The sequence below is a fragment of the Trichechus manatus genome, unplaced genomic scaffold (genome assembly GCF_000243295.1).
Source record: "Trichechus manatus latirostris isolate Lorelei unplaced genomic scaffold, TriManLat1.0 scaffold00389, whole genome shotgun sequence".
In the NCBI taxonomy this organism is placed as follows: Eukaryota; Metazoa; Chordata; class Mammalia; order Sirenia; family Trichechidae; genus Trichechus; species Trichechus manatus.
The window spans coordinates 41,699-60,374 of NW_004444325.1; the positions used below are offsets into that span (position 1 = coordinate 41,699).

The 18,676-nt window shown below is 37.8% G+C and overlaps 1 protein-coding gene across 1 annotated transcript in view; it reads right to left on the reverse strand.

Moving 5' to 3' along the window:
- Window positions 1-3,931: 3,931 nt before the first annotated feature.
- Window positions 3,932-18,676, reverse strand: part of LOC101348076 (contactin-6-like) — a gene marked incomplete at its 3' end in the record, with an annotated part of 104,552 nt that continues 89,807 nt past the window's right edge. The window contains exons 7-10 of the mRNA XM_004391000.1: window positions 13,118-13,302; window positions 8,624-8,760; window positions 6,692-6,821; window positions 3,932-4,082 (exon numbers count right to left, since the gene is read on the reverse strand). Of these exons, the coding sequence (XP_004391057.1) occupies window positions 3,932-4,082; window positions 6,692-6,821; window positions 8,624-8,760; window positions 13,118-13,302 (603 nt within the window). The remainder of the gene's footprint in view (window positions 4,083-6,691; window positions 6,822-8,623; window positions 8,761-13,117; window positions 13,303-18,676) is intronic.

An 18,676-nucleotide genomic window follows, 5' to 3' on the forward strand; every position in this document is an offset into this window, starting at 1 on the left:
TCATTGATTTTATGTTTATTTGCCTTTTTGGTATTGTTTTGCTTTTGTTTTGGTATATCTGGAGCATAGCTTCTTTGTTTTCTTTTCATACTGTTTAGTTTTATTTGCAATGTTTTAATTGATGTTGTTTTGTAGGATTGATCTGTGTATGACCATTAAGCTGGTTGTTATCTGGTCTATCTATGGGTTTGGGTCTGCTGGTTGGCTAGGTGTGCTTTCTTCTCACTGGCGGGTATGGTGGGTTGCACACACACTGTGTACCTATGTCGTTAGGTGCATATGATTTGTCTTAGAGAATTGCTTGGTGGTGTGTGAACAAATCCATTCCCTGATGTGTGGTATCAGGTATTGGGTGGTTAAGGTCCTTTCATAGCTCTTGAGGAATGATACATTCCCTCTGCATTACCACGAGTACTTAGTATGACCCCTGAAGCACAGGATGGGGAACAGGGAGGGGCAGACAGGATAGGGTGCAGAGGCCCACATGAGCAGGGTGGGATCATCATGGGCGGGTGACGGAGTCCCACTCAGCCAGGGGGGAGGCAGCTGGTAAGGGCACAGAATCTCAATCAACCATGGCAGTGGGGGTCAGCACCCCCTCAGCCAAGGGGTAGAGTTGTCAGGACAGGGGGACAGGGCAGAGTCCCACTTGGGCAGGAGACAGTGTTGACTGGACTGGACACAGAGTCCTGTTCAGCTGGGAGGGGGCTTCGGGTAGAATTGGGAAGAGGCAGAGGCATGTATGTCCAGGATGGGGTGAGGGGCAAAGTGGAGCTTACTCAGGCTTGCACAGAAGGTCTACTCTTCAGTGAGGGGTAGTGTGCATGGCTGGGCTTGTGTATCAGTGTGGACCTTCTGCATCTTGGGGAAGAGTAGTGGGTGTGATCAAGCTTGCACATATCCACATGCTCCTTCTGCACCTCAGGGAGGGGTGATGGACGTGGCCAGACTTGAACACACAAGTGCAAGCTACCTGTGCCTCGGGGAAGGGTGATGGGCATGGCCAGACTTGAGCCCTTTGTCACTGGCCTCCTATGCCTCAGAGAGGGTTGATGGGCATGACCAGGCTTGTGCATGCAGTAGAGCTGTTTGTGCCTCTAGAAGGGGGTGTTGGGTAGAGCCAGTCTTGTTGGCCTTGGCTTAATCTGCCTGCACCTCAGGGCACACGCTAATACAGATGGAAGGTGTATCTGGGAAGGGAGAGGAGCAAAGGGGAATCTACAGGGACAGGAGGGGATGACTGCCTACACAGGGCCATTTCTGGGGGAGGGGACTCCAGTTGTCACTCTGTAGGTTGACTTCTCACTGTGTGTCTCCTGTATAAATTTTTAGGTGCCTCCACCAACAAGCAGACCCTACACTAATTCCTTGCTCCCTCTCTTCTTGCACTCACCAGAGGGGTTGGAACTCTCACTCACCCCCGCACCTCCCCATTACTCCCCCGCAAATGAGCACTCCCTGTCTACACTTTCTCCTTCTCTAAGTCTCCAATGACTCAGTTTGTCTCACTTTTCTTCAAAGGCATTTCCCTGTGGTTCCCTGATTTCAAAGCTATACCACTTCTGCACTCTCCCCCACCCCAAGGGTGACCCATCCCTGGCCACATCCTGCCCACCTTGTTGTTTCTTTTTGAGGTTGTTTTGCACAGAATCTCTGCCACCAGCTGTGCTCTCTGGCGGTTGCTTTCCTGGGTTCCTAATTCTGGGTTGTAGTTCAATGCTGTCCCAAAATGGGCACTCTGCTTTATCCTGCAGGCAGGGCATGGTTCATCTGCAAATCTCTGCTTTCCTGCTGGCCTCGTTCTGCCTCTCCTTTCAGTCAGTGCTCAGTCTGTTTCTTCAACTCTCCATTTGATGTTCTAGGATCCAAGGTCATTTTTTGTGTCTGTTTACTTAGTTTCTTGAGCCTTTGTTGTCAGGGGGTCATTAGAATGCATGTATCTAAGGCACCATACTGACCTGAACAAAAGTTGTTTTAAAAAGCAGGTTCCCTTATACTTTTCAAAATATATTTCCCCTTCATTTTCTTACCTCTACCCACATTGACTTCCTTTTCTCTCTCCTCCCCACATACCCTCTGTTTGGACCTTAAAATATATGGAAGGCAAATGGTAGTCATTCCTGTCCTTTAGAGTTAGAATTTTGGGAGTCATTTTATTAAATGAAACAGAGATAATCAATTTATCCAGACCCTTAGTACAGTGTTGTATTTGACGCCTTGGGATCTCTTGAGTTTTCTTGTCCAATAGCAGTGTATTCAAACCTTGATTCGATTTTAAGAATGAAAGAGGAAACATTTTAAAAGAACCAACATCCAAACCTGTTGGGAGTGCTTGCAGAAATCTCCTAGACAGGCTGCACAGAGAAAGGGGCTACACCTGTTCCAGAGCAACAGGCTTCATTTCACCTTCCTTTTCAGCTGAGCTTTGGAGCATCTGTTCTTATGCCTTGAGGCATTTTCTGAAGAAAAAGTCTTTCTTCAAAGCTGGTAACACCTTACATATTCATCCTTTTTGACATATTCATTCATACCACAGATATTTCTGGAATTTGGTTCAGTGCCAAGGGATAAGGCATACAAAGATAGACTTGACAGGATCCCTACTATGGGAAATCTTCAGTCCAGGGTTATAGAGACAGTTTTGGGCAGGGGGGAGGATAAGAAAAGAAAAATGCCATAGAAGAGCCTCTCTCTTGTATATCTCATCATGTACGTGGAGTTGGTCTGCAAGGCAGCAGATGCAACCATGCTAGCACTCTACACTATCAACACAGATCCCTGTTGTTGTTATCATTTTTTTTCTCTTTTTTTTTGGCGATAGGTGCCATCGTGGGATTAGAGATGACAAAACAATGTCCCTGCATCCAGCCTGTGGACACTTTCTGGCTTGAGAAATTCATTGCCAAAATTCAGATTTCTAGCATTTCCATAAATACTGGAAGATTGACGAGAAGGGGCATATCTTCCCACAAAACAACATTTGCCTAGAGTCTGAGGTGTGACTGTCCCTTTAGGTGTGGAGCTCACATTCCAGTCCTTCACAGGACTTCGTTCAGGGCCGGTGGATCACCACTTTTCATCATACTTTAGTACTCTTTTCATTCACCTGGCCTGCCTCATTCATTTATGTCACCTGCCTGGCCCAGTATGCATATGAGCTCATAACACATGTGATGCTTAAAAGGTGCACATTGAAGTTAAGGGACCATTTTCATATTGTTAGAACAATGGCTCATTCATAGGACATCAATGTGCATCTGATCATGTAGTAACACACGGTTCATTAACGTATAGCTGCCCTGTGGTCTAGTCATCTCTTACTAATACAATGTTCTACAGCACAATGGAATGAAATGTATTCTAAGTAGGGAAAAACGTCTTTTTGTTCTGCCAAAATTCTACTCGAAAACACCCCAGTACTGATGCAAGATTTCTCAACCACTTTCATTATGGAAGAAAACCACTTTTCTTTCACTACAGGAACCTCTCTACACTTTTTTCATGTGGTGAATTCTTTTTGTCATGGGGTGAACACCTGTGTGACTATTTAAAAACCACAGCACCAGGTGTGTGCATGTGAACGTCTCTTTCCTTTGTGTAAGGTTCTTCTCACTGATTTCTTAGCAGGCCAGGCAGGAAAAAAGCCTTCAAGGTGAATGTAGAAGAAGGTCTTAAAGGATTTTTATAGGTATATATATTAAAAGTGCCTGCACTGATAATATTGCAACCAAATTACACTTGTAGGTCTTAGCTTTATAAGAGCATTTTATTTTTATTATCATTTGAAAACATTTTGATATTTCTGGACTTGCAGTTGACAGTTTATCATAAGAGAGACAATTTTGGAAGAACTGGTAATCTCTAAAATTATGGAAAATATTGTCTTATGAAATATTTCAAATTGTTTTAAATAATATGAAGAGTGAGTTACCTTTTACTTTGTCTCAAGCTCTCCGTTCCTTTTTTCCAGGAGATCGCTGCCGTGGGAAAGGCAATAGGCTTGCATTCGATAGCAATATCCCCACCAACTTGAACAACTGAAAGTTTTTTAACAGGACTTTTGGAGAAATTGGGAGCTGAAGCTAAAAACAAAATTAAAAACAAAATCATCAAATTATTTACGTAATTAACACTTAGTGACCCAAGAGGTAAATTTTTATACTAGGTAGAATCTACCGTATTTTTACGCAGATAATGTGCACCTTCTACATTTATTTGCCAACTGCACCCTCCCCCCAGGAGGTATTTTCGTAAGTACTGCTATGCCTTTTTTTTTTTTTACATGTTGCCGTAAAAAATTAGCATAGTGTGCTTATGAAAATATCTCAGGGTGGAGGACGCGTTCTGGCAAACAGACATAGAGTGTGTACATTATTTGTATAAAAATACAGTAGTTGTTGTATCCAGAATTATTTTTCAAGCTACTTCCCTCAAGGAGTTTTGGGGCCAGTTACCAGCTTAACATTTTGGAGCCTCTGATTCCATTTGTAAGATGAAGATGACAATAGACATTATCCAGAAGTTTAGTGTGGGGATTAAATGAGATGACACTGTAAAGCACTAGCATATTGTCTGGCACAAAGTATGTGCTCAATAAATGTAATGTTATTTTTATGTTGTTGTTTGTAGTCATTGTAATACAAAAAATGTAAAACGGGGTATGAGGAGCAAATTAGAAAAAGTTACACCCTTAATAGCATTTACAATAAAGGGAGTGAAGATGATTCCATAAAAGAAAAAAAAAGAGAGAAATTTGACCCTGGTTAGGGAAATCTTTCACTTTATTCCAGTGATGGTAATGATCCTAAATATGAATATATATCAGGGGTAATGAAGTACCACAGGAATAAATTAGACATGCTGTGTCACTAAGTCAGATTTCTTCATGTAATGCTTTTAACTAGCAAAATGTAAATGATCTGCCTTCTGCAGAAGCAGACAAGCTGGGAGTAGAAATTAAAAAAAAAAAAATCTTTTACCAAAAACACAATAAAATATTATTTTAAAAAATCCTTTTTTTTAGACTTAGCTTTGTCTGCACTAAATACATGTTAAACAAATACCAAGTTTTGAGATTTTGTGAAATTATCAGATTGCCTGGGGTACATCCATTGTTTTTCACACTTTATCTCTGTCCAATCCCAAATTCCTACTCTCAGTCTAAGGTCCAGTTACACTGGACTTCTTTCAGATGTACCATGATCTCTTGCTCCTAAATTTTTCAGATATTCTTTCTCTGCCCATCACCTGAACAGTGTATGCTCATTCTTCTGATTTCAGCTTAAAAGTAATGTTCCCAGTTTAGGTTATGTTCAACTTTCTGTGTGCTCTAATAACACCTACTAAACTCTTGATTATAATATTACCATATTTTATATTTTGTCTTTTTTTTTTCAGTGAAACTATAAGCTCTATGAAGATAAGAACTATTTTACGCTTCATAATTATATTTTTAGAGCTTAGTACATAGTTCAATAAATAATAGTGGGTGAAAGAATGAACAAATGAATGAGTGTTCATCACACATAAACTCATAAAACTTTGTCTCTTGTTGCTTGATCCTTCTTCACTTTCATCTCATTTTTGCTTCCTACCCAAGAAAGCCTTAAGTTGAAAGATATTATCTATGAGTCATTTATTGTAGCAGACACCACGGATTGGCTGTCCCAAAATATCATTTCTGGATTGCCTCTCTCTTTTCACGTTCCACTATAGGGACTTATTTTCCCAGCCTCCCTTGAGGGCTAGGTGATCATGTGACAGAGTTCTTGTCAATGAGACATAAAAGAAGTTTTCTGTGGGGACTCAGGAATTCTTTTTTTTTCTTTTCTAATGAGGGACAGATGTGGTCAGTTCTGTCTCCTCCCTCTCTTCTGCCTTGAGTTTGAATTTGATTTCTCTATCTACAGCAGACATCTTGGGACCATTAGGATACAAGAATGAGTAAAAATTTCAAAGAATAACACAGTTAAGCGACAGTACCATAGTTGGCAGCCATCCACTCCTGAACCTCGTGTTAAAAGATAAAATAAATCCTTATTTTTTATGTCATTATAAATTGAGATTTTTTTTTTAATGTGTTTTTATTTGCATCTGAAAGAATTCCTATTGGATATCTTTTGATCTGTATTCAAAATCTTATGCTAGAATGAGCTCTTGGGAAGCCTCTTCTGGTTTGGAAGCACCAAATGGTGGGCTCTTCCTCAAACACTAATAATTGCCAAAGCAGGATAAGAGAGAGTATTAACACCTTGCAAATCAGTCTCAAAAGAAATATAACCAGAATTCTTCGTAGAAGCAAGGATGGCAAGACTTTGGCTCACTTACTTTGGACACGTCATCAGGAAAGACCAATCGCTAGAAAAAAAGCATCATGTTTGGTAAAGTAGAGGGTCAGAGAAAACAATGGAAACCCTCAATGAGATGGATTCACAAATAGCCACAATAATGGACTCAAACATACCAACAGGAATGGACACTATTTCATTCTGTTAAACACAAGGTCTCCATGAGTGAGAGCTAACTTGACAGCAACTAACATTTTGTAATAAGCTCATTTGGAGAGTTCCCATTATTTCAAGAGAAAACAATATCCAATTTAAAAAAAAAAAAAAACTGAGTTCAGATCATATATAATCATAGCTTGCTAAAATGCCATTTTGAATTATCTGGTTATAAATTAATGACTTACCTAATACTTTCAATTCTGCATTTGCGTAAATGATCTGATACTTGTTTTCTGCAGCACATTGGTAGACACCAGAATCTGATATATTCAGCATTGTTATGATTAGTGTCCCATTTTCTATTCGAATTCTCTCCTAAAAAAATGAAAAGGCACGTAAAGATGCTAGTATATTAACCTAGGACAAAAGAGTAATCTTTGAGGCAAGAGCAATACCATGACATCTTAACAAGAATACCTTATTTAAAAAATTTGTGCATATCTATGACATGTGATACTTCAGTGCATAAGAATTTATGCTTATGAGGATAAGCCTAATATACTGCAAGAACCTGAGCAGCTTTTGGAGTTTTAAAAATAAGAATATGCTTAGTATAATTTTAGCAGTTAGTGAATTTTATGGTATTTGATTTCTTTGAAAATTGGCATTCTCTGCATAGTATGCATCTTAACTGTCCATTATATGGTATGTAAAATTATTTTGAACATTCCACCATTCCAATTATTCCAGAAAACATGGCTGACTGAATAATATTAGACATGGATTTCATGATTAGAATATTTCCTTGGATTTCCAACATAAGGTCTCAAAAGGACTTGAAATTTGATGTTTTGATAATTATCTATTTGAGTCACAAGTTGGAGGAGCTGAATCCTTCCTTTCTGCAGCCTACTATAAAGTATGCTTAAACAGACAGAATCTCTTATAGAGTCCCATTTGGGGCATAGGAATACAATTTTGAGTGCCCATAATGAAATAGCTTAATAGTGTAAATATAACTTAAAACTAAATATTTCAAGCTACCTTAGTACCATCCTCTAAAGTTAATAAAAGGAGGCTGGAGGAAACAGAGAATGTTATATGCAAAAGGCAGGCAGGAGGAAAATTCCCTTAATGCTGAAACAAAGAGCAGCATTATAGTCAGCCTCCAAACAACAGATGTTCTTTGTATCTCTGGCTGTGCCTACCTGCACAAAGCAAAATGGAAAATTTACACAATTAGCTGGATCATTTAATTGGGAAAAACAACTATCTTGTTTTCTGGAAATTGTAGGAAAAATCATGCTTTACATTGAAACGTATGAATAACTTCCTTAGTTCTTCACTTTCCTTTGGGTTTAGAGACAGTCATAAGTTTCATACAAGCAAGAGATTAATGGGGTGTGATTGAGATCTTGGGTCCTGGAGTCAGACAGATCAAGTTTAGAATGCTAGTTCTAACATTTATTGGCTGCTGTGTGACCTTGGCTCATTTTCTTCATCTATATAAAGGAAGAATAATACTATCTCTCTCATAAGGTTGTCGTGAGGATAGAATAAGGTAATCCATGGGAAAATATTTAACATAACTCCTGGCTCATATTAGAGTTCAATAAGTGTTAGCTATGATGATGATTGGAGCCCTAGTGGTGCAGTGGTTAAGAGCTATGGCAAGCTATGGCTGCTAACCAAAAGGTCAGCAGTTCAAATCCACCAGCCGCTCCTTGGAAACCCTATGGAACAGTTCTACTCTGTCCTATAGGGTCGCTATGAGTTGGAATCAACTCAATGGTGACGGGTTTGTTTTTTTTTGGTTTATGATGATGATTGCTATGAGGAATCGACTTGACAGCAACAGGTTTGGTTTTGGGTTTTTGAATGATAATGATCATGATGATGATGATATCTGAGTGTGGATCTACCACCAATTAACTGGATGTATCACCAACTTTCTCAAATTATTTGTCCTCTCTACTCTTAGTTTTCTACTTTGAAAATTGGGAATAATATTAATAACTACTGTGTGATTTTGTTTAAAAATTAAATAAATCAGTGTATATAGACTATATTATGTTTCCTGGCACGAACTAAACATTCAGTAAACATTAGCATTACTGTTAGTAACGAAATTCACCTAGCAGAGTAGGTGAATTTTTAATATTAACATAATTGCTTACCTCTGAGTTGAGGCGCTCACCATTCTTTAACCATGTGTAGCAAGGGCTTGGCTTTCCACTAGCTTTGCACTCCCAAAACAAGCTGTCATATATAGACAAATATGTATTTTGGATTTTTTGTTCCCATTCTGGAGGGGCTGTTTCAAAAGAAGCAAGAGCAACCATTTGGCTAGGCAGTAATCTAAGACGTTATGCTATTAACCCAAGGAACATAGAAATCAGAAGGGCAAGGCTAACTGGGGCCAGTTGTCCTGCACACCTGTGACTGGAGGGAAGGGAAATTTAGGAGCTCCAATTTGGGACTACAGAGATCCTGTTGCAAATATCAGTGGGCCAATATCAGTAAATGCTGCACTTGTATAACAACTTGGAAACTGTGGAAAAAGGTCAAAATGCAGAACAGGGCCAGAGAATAATTTCATGCTAAATATTAGTAAATAGTTCTAAATCTGAACCTTCTGTGGGCAAAAATTCATTGATTCTATTTGGTCTAAACTAACTGCAAGTAAGTGTACCTATGTTGGACACGATTACAGGGTAATAGCTTGAAGCAAACATTAAATATGAACTTCATCACCTTTTGGTAGGGCAATGACCCAATTAAATACTTTTCCTAGCTAAAACTCTTGACAGGGATTCATAACTTTTATAGTTGTATGCAGTTTTAGTACATAACTATAATCTTGGGTATCAGGTTTCCAAAACCTTATTTTCTAACCAGAGAAAGTTCTACACAGTACTAAGGCAAAACAGAACAAATGGCATGATGCAAAAATGCTAGTTAGGTGTAAGATAGTATTATCCTTACTATCATTGTGGAAATAGTTGGGGTATAAATTAAATGTTTTAAAATTATATTCTTCTATTAATATAATAGGAAATTGCCTGAATATGCTCATTATTCTTTATATAGGTCTTTCCCTCAATGTAGGAGTGGATGAGTCATCTTTTGGGATTTCAGGCTATTATAGGCTAGATTTTTTAATGTTTAACTGTGCTTAATTCTCCCTACGGTTCTTTGTCGCAGACATTTTCAGAAATGTTAAATAAGCTGCTCGAGACAGCATAGTCGCAAAATAGAAAAGCCAAAATTTGAACCTTGAAAGAAGAGGCTTGTGTACATGATTTTTTTTGAGAATGCTATCCCAACGGGAAGGTGTCAGGAAAAGAGGTAGTCGACAGGGAAGGAAAGAGAGCTAATGAAAAGAACATTGTTGTGTTGGCCACCAGCATGGGCCACTGGTACTCCATTCTCTGTGAACATCTAAGGAGTCTTTATGAACTGTGTATTCCGGGAATAAAAGGGGAAGCATTTATTCACTACTAGCCATTCAAGGTAGTGCAGGAGTTAACTATTAGCCCTACCGGGTTGTGCATGCTTAAGGGCTGGGATCTTTTTAAATGACTGACACTGATTCAGTAGCTCTGAGGTGTGCTGCTTAAGTGCTGAAGGGGGCAAAGAACGCCTGTAGCAGGAAACAAGATGTACTTAGTGTGGCACCTGCGATAAGACTCCATCAGGATATACGTGCAAAGCATAGTGCCAAACTTGACACTATAGCAGTGGTTAGAATAAAAAGTGAAGCCAAGATAATTTGAAATTGTACACAATACAGAACCCAAGTCTGCTTGACTTCCAGGATTTTTCCAGTGTAACGTCTGTCTCCACTAAGATAGAAGGTCCTTCAGGGAAGCTGTCATTCCGATTATCTCCAGTGAAGATCAGGGCAACTTCCAGTCACAGAACATGTTTACCACAGCCTTGAGGGGCAAATCAGGGCAATACTTAGACTATACGGGTGTGTTAATAAAATTGAATCATGTTTTGAGTATTATTAATGATTTCCTTATTTACAGATATAAGTGTAGGTTTAAGATACACCTGATTTTCTGCTTAATGCAATGACTGTAACTTTCAAACATATGCATTAATTTAATGTGCACACTAACAAATCTGTGTTGGAAGAAGTACAGCCAGAATGCTCCTTAGAAGCAAGGATGGCAAGACTATGTCTCACATATTTTGGACATGTTATCAGGAGGGAACAGTCCCTGTAGAAGGACGTCATGCTTGGTAAAGTAGAGGGTCAGCGAAAAAGAGGAAGACCCTCAGTGAGATGGACTGACACCGTAGCTGCCACAATAGGCTCAAGCTTAACAACAATTGTGAGGATGGCGCAGGACCTGGCAGTGTTTTGTTCTGATGTGCAGAGGGTCCCCGCTATGAGTTGGAACTGACTCCATGGCACCTAACAACAACAAACATGTGCACACTGTTTGGATACTTAGGATTCTGAAGAGTAAACTTTTAAATCTTTCGCAAAATGGGAAATACATGGAAGAAACAGCTTAGGAATTTGAGATCTAAACATATGGGCTTCGGTTTTTGCTTTTTTTCCTTGTTGATTAACTGATTGAGGAAAGTCACTTAGCTCCTCTGAACGTGTTCCATTTTCTGTAACAATAATAGTATATTTTGTTCTGTTATATATGCCCATTTGACAGCAACTAACAACAATAGTACTTCAGAGATTTCTTTTGGGAATCATGAAAACACAATATATAGAAGAATATCTAATATTTCTGGGGGTTTAAAATTTTAACTTAAACACAGCAATAAAGTGAAGCTGAGAGATTAATTTCTCAAATTGTTCTGGTATTACTTACTTCTAAGTTAACTGAGTTAATTATCTGCTTTTTCTGGAGTACTTCAACAAGTGATTTAATATGTGACCAAGAAGCATAATAATCGTTTATTGACGGGTTATCCAATCCTCCCCAACAAGGACAGATTGAACCTGCTAAGTGACTAAATTTAGTTGCGGTGAAATGTACATGAATGAACTTCAAGTGCCATGTTGAAGAGCTACGGTAGAGTGGAAAGACTGTTTCCAGACAACTTTTCAAGGTTCATATTTTGGATCTGACAATCATCATCTGTGAGATTGTGCTATAATTGCACTGAAAAATATTCCTACCTTTTAAGATTATTGTAAGAATTCCATGAATTAATATATGTAAAGTCTTACATGTAAACAGACAGTAGCTGTATCATTGCAGGGGAAAGTGCTTTATTATTGATTTCAAGTTTATAGATACCTCCATGTTGGGTTAATCTCTTGGGTATAGCTCTCTCTACTGAACACAAAAATGAGAAATCTTTTTTAAAAACTTGCCAAAGTATTTATTATCTTGGTGCCACTAAAAACTTCCAGTTATGTCCCTATTATTTTCCTTACAAAGAATGCTAGATTCCAAAAATCTTTAAAAAAAAAAGAGGAGCTATTGAAAATAATTTTTTTTTCCTGGTTAACATTGCTAAAACTGTAGGGGAATAATCAGTGGGAAATCATATTCTATATACAAAATACTAGTTTTCATTCCAGGTTAAAATTGGAAATTCTAAGGGAAATGGAAAATAATATAAGCAAGGCAAAATATGTTCTTCCCACAGGACTCTGACTCACCTTTCCCATGACATAATTATAACACCTCACACTTTTCTTGTTATCTAAATGTTTTTCTCCAATCATTTTATCATTGATTATAAACATGTCACATAAAAAAGTATTTTTGCCCGTGTACAAATACTGTTGTAAAAAGTTCTCTAGTGCAGATATGGAGCCCTAGTGGTGTAGTGGTTACAAGCTCAGCTGCTAACCAAAAAGTCAGCGTTCAAATCCACCAGCCGCTCCTTGGAAACCACCTGGGGCAGTTCTATCTACTCTGTCCTATAGGGTCACTATGAGTCAGAATCAACTTGACAGCACATAACAACACCAACAGTGCAGATATATTTAATTCAACCAAGAAGTTAAGGATTTTTTTAAAAGCACCAAACATTTTTATAATTCTAAGGTATATCTGATGGTTTATTTTACAAGAAAATTTCAAGCAAGTGTGCATTTTAGCCTGGATGAAAGAAGACATAAAGACATTTAGGTAACAAATGCTTTCTTCATCTCTCTTGAGTTCATGAGATATTCTGATAACTGCGGCAAACATATATTTATAATAAAGTGATGCCATTTTTCTATTATATACATATGGGTAGAAAAACTTTAGAAATAGAAAAAAATACTGCACACCACCATTTCAGTATTACCTTTTCATATCATTTTCTCCTTGGTTTGTAAATTCTACTCAGAATTATCATTAAGATTGCCATAGGCTGCTGCTGAATGTTTTATGGCAAATATATTGGATTCTACACAACCTTGTGTTATAAACTTTTATGGCTTTAACATGACACTGCTGATATTTTCAAGGCAATTATAATAAACAATAGCATGCATAGACTGCTGAAATTAAAACCATATTTTCAAGATGGTCATTCCCACCTGCTAATCATTATATTAAGCATCCTGACCTGAAAATGTGTCTTTCCTATTTCTCCCATGACACATTTCCACAACATGCTAATGGTTTTCACTATTTACTATGAAAGATATTGCCAAATATTTTATATACTTTTTTGAAATTCTGTTAGCTCACCATAGAAAATGAGTTGACCCTTTGCAATGTTTCTTCCTCGAAGGTTGCCTGCAGTGCACTCATAGAAGCCTTCGTCTTCCTGTTGAAAGTTCGGGATTTCAAGGATAGCTTTGGATTTGCTGTACTTGGCTTTCCCTGGCAACAGGCTTCCATCCATCCTCCTCCAACTAATATCAGGGACTGGACTAAACAGTTATACCTCATTAGAACAGAAGATGGCTTAGTCTTTTTGAAAGCAGGATAAAATAAGAATATCCTCAAAAGTAACTCTAAAGGGAAAAAAAACTATTATTATGACTAGTTTTCAAATTATGCAATCATTCATCACTCACTCATCCAGTCATTGATTAAACACTTTATTAAGTGCTTGCCATGTGCAAGTCAGGGTGCTATGTTCAAGGTATATGTTTTTGAATAAAATAGACACATTTCCTGCCCTCATGGAGCTTACAGACTAGTGGAGAAACCATAAAATCAACAAATTAAAAAAACAAACCTAATTACAAATTGTGATAACTGAAAGAAAAGAAGCGGTGCAGAGAGAGTAACGTGATTATATCTTTTTAAATATGGTGATCAGGAAAGTTCAGGAAAGAGGACATGCCATCTAAGACTAAGCAGGCTCTACATATATGCATTATAGATTTGAAGGCAAACATAGAGAATCTTTTGTAACCATATTGGTGCTAACAGGTCACTGCAGACATATGTGATGAGTGAGCAAGATTATCAAGAGGGACCCATATATATTGAAACTAAGAATTCTATGATCCTCAAAAGAATGTACTTATTTATATCTCACCTAAAATATATTAAAATAAAATATAGATTTACAGTGTACCCTGTCTCCTCGTAGGAAGGATTTATAAAGAGAGTTTCTTTATAGGAATTTCATATAAAGAAATAAGGATATCCACAGTATCTTTTAAAATACCAAAAATACATTTTGTACTGTATGAATCTAAATGTCTAACAATAAGGAATGAATTTAGAAATTCATAGTACAAATGTCCTCACTATAAAGAACTGCAGGGAATAAACAAAGATATAATAGGAAAATACTCACTAATAAACTGATCATTAATAAAATTAATCCCTAGTTTTACTTCCATTAGCTTATCTCCTTTCCTACTAAGTCATTCTTCATTCCTTTATAAATTGTTTGATGTTTTAAATATTTCTGTTTTAAATACATTTCAAATTAATAACAATAATAGCCAATCACTTTGCAATGCCAAATTGTAAATCTTGAAATAGATGCAAAATTTCTTCAAGTCAACAACAGTAATATGGGAGAACTGTCCAGTGACATACAGAGCAGTTGCCAAATGAGATTCTGTAGAATTTAAGCAGTAAACAACTACTGAACTAAATTGCTAGTGATGATTCAGTAGAGACTTCAAATGAGGCAAAAAACAAGACAAAACAAAAATTCCCTGATGAAGCACTAGGAAATTTCTTTCTTCCTTCCTTTTGGCAAAAAAAAAATTCTGATCCTCCCGTGCATAATAAAGGTAAAATGCAGAAAGTCATATCATGTGCTTATGCATATTTTTTCCAAAACAGATCTCAAAATTAATATTTGATTCATCCGTTTTTCTCAGAATTAGCATATAGCTATAGTCATAACTTGAATTTTGTTAAACACAAAACACCATGCTTATTTTCATAAATTTAGTTTTGTCCCTTTAAAAAACTTGCCAATTCCCACAAACTTAGCTAGCCATTTTAGCAAATGGCATATTCCTGGCAATAACTAACCTTAGATAACTAGGTTTTCTTAGACATTCATTTGATGGATAATCAACAACAATTAAAAATGAAATTCTAAAAGACAATTTATTCACATAGAAAGATATTCACAAATTCTGGTAGATTTTACAGTAGATGCAGTGTAGTTCAATTTTTAAACAATGATGTTTTGGATAAAAATGTCAGGAAATGTAATACGTGAACATATTAATAGTGATTACCCATGAGTAGTTGAGATGTGAATGATTTTCATTGTATTCTCTCTGCTTATCTCTATTTCCCAATTTTTCTTACAATTAGCATGTATTACATTTAATACAAAATTTCTAAGAAAGTTTATTTGAAAAGAAGAAAATAAATACAAGTTCTGATACTCGTCTGAATTCACCTTTCTGAGTCAGTAGAGATTGACTATTTTCCCAATTAAACCCAAAACCCCGTTGCCATCGAGTTGATGCCAATTCATAGTGACCCTATAGGACAGAGTAGAACTGCCTCATAGGGTTTTCAAGGAGCACCTGGTGGATTCAAACTGGTTAGCAGCTGTAGCTCTTAACCACTAGGCCACCAGGATTTCCATTTTTCCCATAGTTATGTCATAATTCTTTATTTTGATGGTTAATTGTTCTTTTGACATAGCTAAGTCTCTGAACCAGATGATTGAATACTTTTTGCATTACTAATAACTGAAACAACAGCACAACAAATGCCTACCATTTATTAACCACAAACTATGTACCAGGTACTGTATGTGTGTATAATGTATATATATAATTTCATTTACTTTTCACATAGCTAAAAGTGGCATAGCCGAGATTTATATCCAGGTTTCTTTACCTCAGGAGCTATGTGCTTAATCACAAAGCAATATAAGCCCCACAGCTGCTCTAAGACTTAGTATTTGTGTTTTCACAAAAGTGGATCTCCAGTAAGTGGCCCAATTAAGTGGGGTAAAAACAACAAATCCCACCAAATCCTAACTATGTCCACTTCCAGAAAGAAAAAGCACTTTGCGATAACAATGAAGTCTTACTGGACAAGTATTTTTCCCTTTGATGAATGAAAAGAGTATCCTATATTGGTATGTTTTTTTCAGTAAGAGAAATGTAGCAGATCAAGCCAATGCTCCGCCCATATCCTCTCTGATCCCTTATGCATCCAAGATCTCAGTGTCCTTTTAACAGCCAGTACAAGCCGTGGTGGCACAGCGGTTAAGAGCTCTGGCTGCTAACCAAAAGCTCAGCAGTTCGAATCCACCAGCCGCTCCTTGGAACCCTATAGGGAAGGTCTACTCTGTCCTGTAGGGTGGCTATGAGTTGGCATCAACTTGATGGCAAAGGGTTTGGTTTGGTTGGTACACATGCGGTGAAGCACTGGTAGTGCAGTGGTTAAAGTGCTTGGCTGCTAATGCTAAGGTCAGCAGTTCGAACCCAGCAGCCAGCCGCTCCTGGGGGTAAAGATGTCTCTTTCCGTAAAGATTTACAGCTTTGGAAATCCTGTGGTTCTACCCTGCCCTATTAGGGTTGCTATGAGTTGAAACTGACTCGATGGCAACGGGTAACGCATGGAGTGGCCATGAGTTGAAATAGACTCAGTGGTAACTAACAACAACAACCCGCACTTCTTCGTTGGTGAACTGCTCACTAGCTGCAGTAGCCAACTTTACCTTCACAGAGAGCAGCAAGCACCTGGGGTTTACATGCCCCCAGGAGCACTTCTTAACCAATGATTGACTCTGGGATGCAAATGCTCCAATTCCCCTGTCCCTGATTAGGATGATTCTAGATGTGACCACATCTCCCTACAGGACTGAGGCAAATCTGTAGAATTTGCAGACTTGTAGAATTTTGCTTCATGTCTTCACTCTGCTTGACTTCCTTCCTCTCTGTGTCTCACTTCTCCATTCTCCTATGGGTTCTTCCTAAATACTCTTGTAAAAGACCACTTTCTTAAAATTATCCTTTTCTGGTCTGTTTTTATGAAACCAAATTAATTAGAATCCTCAATAAACTAATCATGTGTAACTTTAGTTATAATACCAAACGTAAAAAAAATCCGAACCAAACCTGTTGCTGACGAGTCAATTCTGACTCATAGCAACCCTATGGGATAGAATAGAACTACCCCATAGGGTTTCCAAGGAGCTGGTGGATTCCAACTGCCGACCTTTTGGTTAGCAGCGGAGCTCTTAACCACTGCAGCACCGGGGCTCCATACCAAATGTGAGTAACTCTTAAATACTTCTGAAGAATGCTATTTCTGTATAGCCACTAGACACACACAGAAATCAAAGTCTGTGGAATTGAACATCAATGGCATAAAAGACCAAAGAATGAGTAGAACCCCTGTGAAAAACCCATGAACTATGGAGCATATTTTAGGAACTTAGTGCTCTGTAAAGACAAAATCATACCAGAATAATAGCAGAAGACAAGAAATGCAGAAGAGACAGGAGTCTGGCAGAAGCAGATGAGTTTGTTCCTTTAAAAAGAACATTCCTGTAGAATTTGCTACTTTTTTATCCAAATCGTACATGGAATGATGAATCTTCTCTAACAAACCATTCAATTATGGAGAAGGGTGTAGGATTTTGTGTACTGGGTTCTAACTTAAGACCTTTTGATTTTGAAGAAGGATTTAAGAAATCAGAGTTCTGGGTTGGACATGTGTTTGATTTTTGTCTGCATTTTTATTTTCCTTAGAAAACTTGATCCTGCCTATCTTTAGTCCGTTTGATTTGGGTCCAAGCCTAAGCTTCTTGCCGTTGAGTCAGTTAGACTCATGGTGACCCTATAGGAAACCCTATAGGGTTTCCAAGGAGCAGCTGGTGAATTCGAACTGCGGACCTTTTGGTTAGCAGCCATGCAGCTAATTAAACCCCTGGTTCAGGAGAGGGCACATGATTAAGGCCTTGCCCTGAGAAACTTGCACACCCTGGCCACCATGATTGGCCAAGCATGGAAATCAATGCAAACAGAGACAATCAGGCTCAATTTGGGACTGCTTTTGGAAGAGCTTTGGAAGAGGCTCTCTTTCCACTGGGGTTTGCTGAAATGATAGGATAGAATCTCTGATCGTCTAGTCAATGATTTCCTCCCACATGGAGAAATTATCTTAGAAAACCAAAGCTAACACAGAGGAAAGAAACTTGGAATTCTTCACCTGCCTGGATCAAGTCATGCCTGATGCCAAAAGATTCTGTCTGAACATTTCAGTGAGTCAGTGCATGTTCTTTTTTGGCTTAAGTCCATTTGTGTCATTTTTCTACTACTTTCAACCAAAAGAGCCTGACAAAATGAGTCTGAATACCTGGATTAAAATGCTAACTCTGTTACTTTATATCTGTATGGTGGTTGAATGATACGAATATGGTGGTTTCCTTCTGAATATATTTCATGCTCTAGACATTTTAGAATCCTCAGAGTAATTCAGACCATCAAAAAAATAATCACTCTGACTTTTTAAAACTTTAAAAAATTTAAAAAGTCTTCTCACCTTACATTTTGTGACTGCATCTCATGTTAACAAGATTTCTAATGGGGGAAAAATCAAGCAGTTTTACAAAATGTCACAGTTACTAATTAAATGCTGAGAATTTTTCGGATCTGTTATGTCACTGCTAAATATGAATGCCACGATCCTCTTGATTATCACTGGTAATGTGAGATATAGAGTCAGAGAAAATAAATGCAAAATGTAGATTATTTGAAAATCCATATGCATTTTAACAAAAAGTTTCCATTTTATCCTGGAGCCTCTTATGAAGACACTAAACTGCTTTAGATTTCACACCTCTCTTCTGAAGCC